The sequence below is a fragment of the Rhodamnia argentea genome, chromosome 4, assembly GCF_020921035.1.
Source record: "Rhodamnia argentea isolate NSW1041297 chromosome 4, ASM2092103v1, whole genome shotgun sequence".
NCBI classification, from domain to species: Eukaryota; Viridiplantae; Streptophyta; class Magnoliopsida; order Myrtales; family Myrtaceae; genus Rhodamnia; species Rhodamnia argentea.
In genome coordinates, this window is record NC_063153.1 from 3,905,224 (window position 1) to 3,913,907 (window position 8,684).

The 8,684-nt window shown below is 38.6% G+C and overlaps 2 protein-coding genes across 2 annotated transcripts; both read right to left on the reverse strand.

Moving 5' to 3' along the window:
• LOC115756216 (polygalacturonase-like) lies at window positions 1-634 on the reverse strand. The gene is made up of 2 exons (XM_030695912.1): window positions 440-634; window positions 1-243 (listed from the first exon to the last, which is right to left on the reverse strand). The coding sequence occupies exons 1-2, from the start codon at window positions 632-634 to the stop codon at window positions 1-3; spliced, it is 438 nt and encodes a 145-aa protein (XP_030551772.1).
• A 6,295-nt stretch (window positions 635-6,929) lies between these two features.
• Window positions 6,930-8,541, reverse strand: LOC115756215 (exopolygalacturonase-like). Its single transcript, XM_048277485.1, has 3 exons — window positions 8,320-8,541; window positions 7,268-7,783; window positions 6,930-7,157 (listed from the first exon to the last, which is right to left on the reverse strand). Exons 1-3 carry the CDS (start codon window positions 8,539-8,541, stop codon window positions 6,930-6,932), a joined length of 966 nt encoding a protein of 321 aa, XP_048133442.1.
• Window positions 8,542-8,684: the final 143 nt, after the last annotated feature.

Below are 8,684 nucleotides of genomic sequence, written 5' to 3' on the forward strand. Positions count from 1 at the left end.
CTAGGACCCCGGCCCGATCGAGACGCAATCGTCCCCGGTCGCGATCACGGAGTTGGCGATCCTGATGCGGGACGAGTAGCCTAGGTGGATCCTATCCGTGTTGGGGCTCTCGTCAGGGGCGATTATCCAGACGCGATGAAACTGGAGATCATCGCACTTGAAGAGGTTAAAGTGGAAGTTCTTGCTGTTGACCGAACTAATCGAGCCGATCACTGTGTTGTTAACGAAATTGAATCTCAATGACTGGAAAAGAAAGATTAGAGACTTGCGGTAAGTTTAATAAAAATTAAGAAACCTTTTTCCCAAATTTATCATGCAATTAGACATAAATCCACATTATCAGAAAGGAAATTAAACCTTACTTTGAGAAAATCAATTGACAATATTGAACACGATCATGTCTATATGGAAAAACATAACAAAGTAGGAGAGGACTTACCACTGGAAGAGACTTGCAAGCGCATTTATTTTCTGGCCAAGCATACTGCCCCTGGCCATCGAACGTACCGCCGCCATTGATCAACATCCCGCTGACGTATCGGAAGGTGATCCAATGGCCCAACGAGAACGTTGACTTGTCAATGGGACCATTTTGACCATCCGTTTGACCATGAACATGATGAGGCCGGTGCATGGCCCCTTGAACGTCACTGGCCAAACCATGTACGTCCCTTGCGGGATGAGCAATCTCCTCCTATCTCCTCCTTTGTGTTGGCACGCTTGGTTCCACGCATCGAGAAATGCCTAGTAAAAGAAAAAATTGACAATCACTTTAAAAAAAAAATTAAGTAAAACCTTTTACAATTTTGATAATGGGCAGTGCTATTTCCACCCCCTATGTGACTAAAACCACCCAATTTTCTCCAAAAAGACAAAATTACACTATACTATTCAATTGAAATTTGAATTGGTGGTCACAAATTTATTTTCTTTCCGTTTTTTAGTTTTCTATATCCATATGGAATCTACTTACCATAATTGAGAAATTCATATATTTAGTTTTTATTTATTGTAGAATTGTCATTTATATTAAAGGCACTGTGTTATTTTGTTGTTATATTATACTTCAATAAAGATTTATTTTGTTGAAAAGAGAAATTTCCAAGAAATTTAGTTCTTTTTTGCGTTGTCGATCCAATTTATGGATAAATTGCTAAGTAGATAAAACTTAATTAAACCAAAACATTGCATATAGTAAGAACATTTTTTAAATGCCATTGAAATGTCACTACTTCTTTTTTGTCAAAAAATGTCACTACTTTACGTTGACAACAATTAATATCATCTATTAACTGTTTACAAAAAAAAAATAATAACAATGTACCTCATTGTACATAAAATTTTTGGTGCATTCCTAAATATTTCTCTAATGTCTTACATGCTCTATATAAAAGTATCTTGCCAATAAAGTTAGAGAAAAGATAAATTCTTTGATATAGTAAATAAAGAGATGTGATAAGTACTTTAGACTAATGAATTTAAAAAGATAAGTTCACCAAGAAGGTGAACTTTTAAGATAAGAGGAACAAAAAATAACGAAATTGTTTTGAGATTAATGATGAAGAAGAGACTTTTAAGTTCTATACTATATCAACGATTTACTTTTCCTTACTGTCAAGGTGATAATTTTATACGGAGCATATAAACCATTATAAGATATATGAGAGTGTACTTTTTTTTTAATATGGCCAAGAACAAAGCATGTGAAGTGCTTAAAATTATGGTAAATATCCTCAATAGGACAAGACAAGTAGAAAAAAGAAAGAGTACGGTCATCGGTTTAAATTGCAATTGAAAGATTGATGGCAGTTTTGTCTTTTTAGTGTAAAGGGGGTGGGTTTAGTCGTTTGGGGATGGAAATAGTGCCGCCATTGACAATTCATCATTTTGCCATTATTTATTTTTTGGCAAATAAACTTTGCACTCGCTAGTCTAATCACACTTTCAGGCGAATATGCCATCTCGAGTCTCGCCCGCACCTATTCCGTCTGTTCCTTGCATTTGCCTTGGCTACGAAATGGCCAGGTGAGGCGGTTTCCCGATTCTTTACCTTGCTGTCGTCGGTCTTCCCGTCGGCAACAGCGCCGAAGCTCCTCACGTCGAAGACCTTCACTTGTGCACAGGAGTGGACTCCATTCATGAGCACCAACGCCAACACCGGGAGCAAGAGCAAACGGATCTTGGCGTTGCAATTTAAGACTAAATAGATTGATTTTTCTCGGGTTGTGTTGCTCCTTAACTGAATTTCTTGCCCCGTTTTTTTCCTTTGGCTCCAACGAGATTTTATGGGAATTAGATTCATTTGGTGAAGTATATTTCTGGAAATTAGTTAAGAGCAAAATATTGGAAGGAAGGCCAGGATTTTGCCTAATTGACTTTGATGGACTCTAATTTTGGGGCGGTCAAATTGGTCAACTCGTCAAGTCAAGGAAAATCATCCAATGAAAATCTACATTAAAGGCTTTCCATCTGTGGTTTTGTATGCAAATTCAGTAATTTTAGAAGGAATTTCTCCTAGGAAAATCAAGGGGAAAGATCAAAGCATCCTTTTTTTTTGGGGGCCCGGGGGGGGGTGGGGGGGAGGTGGAGAAAGCATCCTTATTTGAATAGTTGAGCCCCGTGGACTGTGACTTATTCCAGGTCACATATACAATATCTTCATCAATTTCAAAAAATTCTCCATGGTAAATTTTGTCTCAAACAATGTCATGAAATGACCAATTCAGTCTCGAAGCTTCTGAACCACGAAAAAAAAGAAAAGAAAAGAAGTCCCTAAGCTCACTAGTATCTTTGCCGCCAGTACCACGATCGGGGGCATTTTCGTCAAAAGATATTTTTTATTCTTTCTTATTTCCTCTACTTTTTTTTTTATATATAAAAAGCTAGTACTATGGGAAATTAGTCAAAGCATAACAGTCATCCAATGGAAAATGGTAGATTTCCTAAGATTGGTTTACAAAATTACTTACTAAATGAAAAGTTAGATTTATATATTACAAGCGGTGTTGCTATGATTAAAAAATTAATCGATACTTACATGATAAACCAGCACCTAAATCCAACTCCCGTTCATGGAAATATGTCGAAGTGGAAAATTGTACATTGACTTAGTTTTTTTCATTTAAAAATTTATAAGGTGATTTAGTTTGTTTCTAACATGTTTCCAAGGATGCATCGATAATCTCCGGGCGTCTCCATGTTGTGTCGCGCCGTGCCCAACACTCTCCGACACTATTCGACATGCGACCGAGATGTGGTCAGCGCTACAGACATGCTGGCAACATGTGAGTCCAACATCCCGACACTCCATTTCGACCTGCATGTGATCAATTTTAAGAATTTTCAATAAGTTTGGGGCAAAATATAAATTTATAAAAAATATATATACTTAAGTCATGTATCTAGCAACTCAAAAATTAATATACGCAGCCATAAAAAAAAAAAAAACTAATCGTGAATCCCTAATAAAAAAAAGAATAAAATCACCAATGATATTTTTATCTATACATGATTTAATCATGTATTTCTAAAAATATGCATTTAATATATTACGTGTCCCAATGTGTCGGAATTCTCTATTTCTTAAAAAATGACGTATCGGCGTTGTCGTATTGTGTCGTGTCGTGTTGCGATGTCGGTATCGGTGCTACTTAGCATGTTTCTTGACGTTGTCCTAAGATCTCAAGTAAAAAAAAAAAAGATGCCAATCTTATGGATGTGGTTGCTCATTTCATGAGTTGAAGGGCGGTGGATAATGATGTTACATGAGATTGTGGACTCGTAGTCTTTATTGATTTTTCTCACTCTCTTCAAGATCCATGGATGTATGTCGGCAAATCTCCTCAATCTCCCCAAAACCCTTCCCTCCTTTGAAACTATCCCGTAAAGTTATCAACTTCGGTTCTCAACTTCAGAAACTGAAGCTGAGAGCTTACTTAGTCCGTGATTTTCTTTTCCTTTACTTGATCATTTCTTCTTTTCTCTTCCAATATGTTTTGAGAGTTTGTGTATGTGAATAAGTTTCTATAGCTGATTTTGGGTAAATGTGCAGACCAATTTGGCCATTCGTCCAATTAATAGCTATCGAGAAAGATGTTCACAACGTAACTCCACAAGCTCTCCGAAATTAGGCCGCTATCCTCTCCCGACCTAGATTTGGTATCTCTACATGGCAATGACGACGAGGATGTTGAACCTAGACACACACCGTTAATCATTTTAAATATAGTGGGAGATCTCGGCATATGCTCATCCCTAAATTCTGTGATTGGCTACCGCTATTTGAGATTTGCTAGACTTGAAAGTCTTTTATGTACCGCTCGAGTATTATTCTAAATGATGAATGGAATATTTCTTTGGATAAAAAATTGAAAATCTCACCTTAATTTTGCAATCATAAGATATCGATAAAAAGATGTTGGGATACACGTAACATGCATAGGCAAATATAACATATAATATACGCAGCAGAAATAAATAAAAAACTATACACGTATCTCCAGATGCGTAGTTCGTGCGTTTCAATCGAAAAACACGTGCAACAAAGGGGTTTAACGGATTACCTCTTGAAGCGTGCTTGAAACGAAATAGGTTTAGATGTTCTTCGATCGGAACCCCACAAGTGTCGGGCCTCTAGTTCAGACACACCACCAATCACAACGATGAACGGAAGAACGAGCGCGCGAGAATCACCACTTGAATTGTGCTAGCAATGTCGTGGATACATTACTCCGCAATCTCAAAATATTTTGGTCACGAAAGAGAGAGAGTTTTTTGAGAGGCTCTTCAATAGTTCCTTTTGCGAACACTTTTTTCGCAGCTCTCAAAATGCTCATACGCTTTCTCAAATGCACGCAAAGTGAAAACCGTTTTCACTCATTTTCCTTTTTTTTTTTTTTAATTGAAAACATGCGCCACACGATCAGCATCGTGAGAAGCACCCACGATCTGATCGTGGGCGCATTGCACAACGACGGCAACTGACGTTGCCGTTCGTTGTGCATGGGCACACGATGAGCAACATTTGCTCATCGTGTGCCACGCACATGGTCAGCATTTGCTGACCATGTGCATGCACATAATATATATATATTATAATAATAATAACCATTATTATTATAATAAAAACAAAAAGGCTATACAATAATAAATGTGCATGTTAGACATATAATATATGTCCACGTTGAGCATACGTGTGCATTATATGCACGTGAGCCGATGACCACAAATAAAATTAAAATTAAATCACATTTAATTTAATTTTAGCCCGACTAAAATCGGTATATCGTAATTGCAAACATATTTGCAATGTTGTCTTTCCGTTCAACGTCGTCATATATTGGTTAAGGTGTGTGACATCCTTAGGTTCATCACCGAGCTGGCAATAAGACATGCACTAACACATTAGTACTTCCAAGAGAATTGATTGTCCCGATCAACCTCTAGGTCCTACAAGTCATGAGTGACATTTAGCAATATGTCATGGCTACCCAGACAGTGTGAATGCTTTAAGAACATAATGAACCCGTCGCCTTTGACTACAATGTAATTCAATCCCTCTATTTTACTATATCCCGATCGAACAAAGACCATGGAATATTTGTCAAGTCACCGATTCGATCATATGCACAAATCTAATCGACATGCATTCAAACGAGATATGAATATTTCATTCTCGATTATAACCCCGGCCGAGGATTTCAACGCATTGTCATAATTAAATTGCATAGGATATCATACCTTGCATGTGACAAGGAGACAGATTCCATTTTGCATACACGTGTGACTTCGTATGTGCATGAACTGCGACCATCAAGTACAGAGACGGATCGACGAACCGTCAATATGCGTCCTCATGAACCATAGCCATCCAACACATAAGTCAACACTGTACCTCAGGTCTAAGGATTATTTACACAAGATCAAAGCATGAATAATTAGACATTGACCACGCTAAAAGCTTCCATGTCGCTAATCGTTCAACGTGTGTCACGTTCGGTGAACTTGTCCGGTACAAGCACCTGTGTTCTAACTCAGGCATCGCAATACCCAATGACTTGTGACTCGTCATTCCTTTAAGTATCCAATACTTAATTATGAAGTCAAGAACACACCGATCTCAACGGGATCATTGATATCCATTCAATGATCCATTGATCGAGAACATTTTAAAGATTCAGTTTAACTGTGAACCCGTCACACATATTCTTAATGTCTCAAGAATAAGTCCAGTCACAACCGATCTTATGGAATTTATTTATATAAGTAAATAATTGGACAAATGAATAAATACGTCTTTGCCATTAATTAAATAAGAAATTGAAAATACAACTGAAATCCCTAACATATAACTATTACATAGTCTCTTTAGGGCATATCTCTAACAAAAGAATCGACTGAAAATATTTGACTAGATTAAAAAATAATAAATGTGACCAATTACGTTGTAACTCACATGTCAGATGTGATCAAGCCGATGATCAATAATGCTATGAATCTCGAGGCTAGGATCTTCCAATCAACCATTACTGTCCAATCCAGAGTCCAATGATGTTGGTCAGAGTAGTTAACCCCCGTAAGAATTATGCAAATGCTTCAATCTTCCAAATAACATCACAGTGACGTGGCTAATCAGGACGAAATTGGTCAAAATAACAATTTTCGGTCAAAGGCCAACATGCTTGATCGAGTAGATTTTACATTTCCAGTGGAGATAGGATGTTGTATCAGAAAACATATTTTTTTCCTCTCTGATTACCACTTACCCTTGCAAACAGAATGATTTACATTTGAAGATAAACAATCCTACTAAGTGAAAAACAATCCAACTCGACCCCGCAACGTTATTGACTAAACACTAGACCTTTCTCGCTTGTCGCGGCGGTCAGGAGACGGAAAAAAGAAAAAGCTAGCTTCTAATTTTGTCTGTGCTAAATGCAAGACTGTGGCCTTTGTACGCCGCGAGCGCCGCCTTTCACATGAGCACAGTACGATTTCACAGGCCCTTCGCGGCCGGTGTAAACCAAGTCGATGTTTTCAAGAGTGATGTTCTGGCAAGGAACGTTTGGGCTGCATAGGAGGTTGACCGCCACCTGCGAAGCCGAAGTGCCCCGGATCTTTGTGAACGAAACGTCCTTGATCTGAACATTTGACCCCAGCTAAGAGAGAGAGAGAGAGAGAGAGAGAGCTCATCAGGCATATAGGAAATGAGAAATGTAATCAAGAATCAACCCAATTCAAGATTAATTGCAATACTTCAGAAGTGTACCTGCTTAGAACAACCACCACCGGGACAGTACTCTTGGTCAATAATAATGGGACTTAGCACATCCTTCATGGTAATGTCATTGAAAGAGATATTGTAGGCATTGCTTTTAGTGGCAGAAGCCCACGTTTTGATCCTCACACCATTCTGAGTGCCAACCATAGTACAACTCCTCACGGACAGCCCGGTCACGTCCGCCTCTTTCGGGTACCTCCCGAGACTCCCCACGCTGAACCCATGGCCCGGCCCACAGTGGACACCAACGATCTCGATGTCCTTGGACCCCGGCCCGATCGAGACGCAGTCGTCCCCGGTCGAGATCACGGAGTTAGCGATCTTGATGCGGGATGAGTAGCCTATGTGGATCCCGTCCGTGTTGGGACTGTCTCCAGGGGCAGTTATCCGCACACCCGAAAACTCGAGAGCATCGCAGGAGAAGAGGACAAAGTGGAAGTTCTTGCTATTCACCGAACTAATCGAGCGGATCAATGTGTTGTTGACGAAATTGAATCTCAATGACTGAAAAGAAAAAAAAAAAAAAGATTAGAGACTCGCCGTAATTTTAATCACGAATGAGAAATTCCCAAATTTATCATTCAATTATTATAAGTACTATAGACACATATTTGGCTCTTGAAACTTTGTGCAATTAGTACGAAAAAAAGGAAATTACACCTTATTTAATATTGAACACAATCATGTCTATATGGAAATGATGATCTTGGCTCGAGCATAAAAGTCAAGAGTCGACAAATTTCCCGGTAAAATTGGAATTAAAGGGAATAAGAGAGCACAAATATAAATATTTAATTTATTACGTAGGACCATCTCATTTGAAAATAAAATTTATGTTAGAAATGATTGATGGGTGTTCTTTAAACTTGCCTTTACACATTGGATGTATTACCAAGAGTTAAATCAATAACTAATAAAAAAAGGCCCCGTAATTTCTGCAATCGCCTATACAATTATTAATCAAAAAGCTGATTATAATTCTTTGATTTTTTTTACTTTGATTTTAAAAAAGGAAAACAGAACGAAGTAGGAGGACTTACCACTGGAAGAGACTTGCAAGCGCATTTGTTGTCAGGCCAAGCATATTGCCCTTGGCCATCGAACGTGCCACCGCCGTTGATCAAAACCCCGCTAAGGTATTGGAAGGTGATCCAATGGTCCAGGGAGAACGTTGACTTGTCAACGGGGGCTTTGACCACCCCTTCGAGCGTGAACTCGATGGGGCCGGTGCATGGCCCCTTGAACACCATCGGCCAAACCATGTACGTCCCATGTGGGATGAACAATCTCCTCCTAACCCCACTTTTGTATTGACACGCTTGATTCCACGTATCAAGAAATGCCTAGAAAAGGAAAAAAAAAATTATAATCACTTCAAAAAAAAAAAATTAAGGAAAACTTTGCA

Coding starts and splice junctions, on each gene's coding strand:
- LOC115756215 (XM_048277485.1), bottom strand. CDS start 8,541: ATGGTTTGGCCGATGGTGTTCAAGGGGCCATGCACCGGCCCCATCGAG. Junction 7,784..8,319: donor CTTGCAAGTCTCTTCCAGTG/GTAAGTCCTCCT, acceptor TTTTCTTTTCAG/TCATTGAGATTCAATTTCGT. Junction 7,158..7,267: donor GTGGTGGTTGTTCTAAGCAG/GTACACTTCTGA, acceptor TCTCTCTCTTAG/CTGGGGTCAAATGTTCAGAT.
- LOC115756216 (XM_030695912.1), bottom strand. CDS start 634: ATGCACCGGCCTCATCATGTTCATGGTCAAACGGATGGTCAAAATGGT. Junction 244..439: donor CTTGCAAGTCTCTTCCAGTG/GTAAGTCCTCTC, acceptor TTTCTTTTCCAG/TCATTGAGATTCAATTTCGT.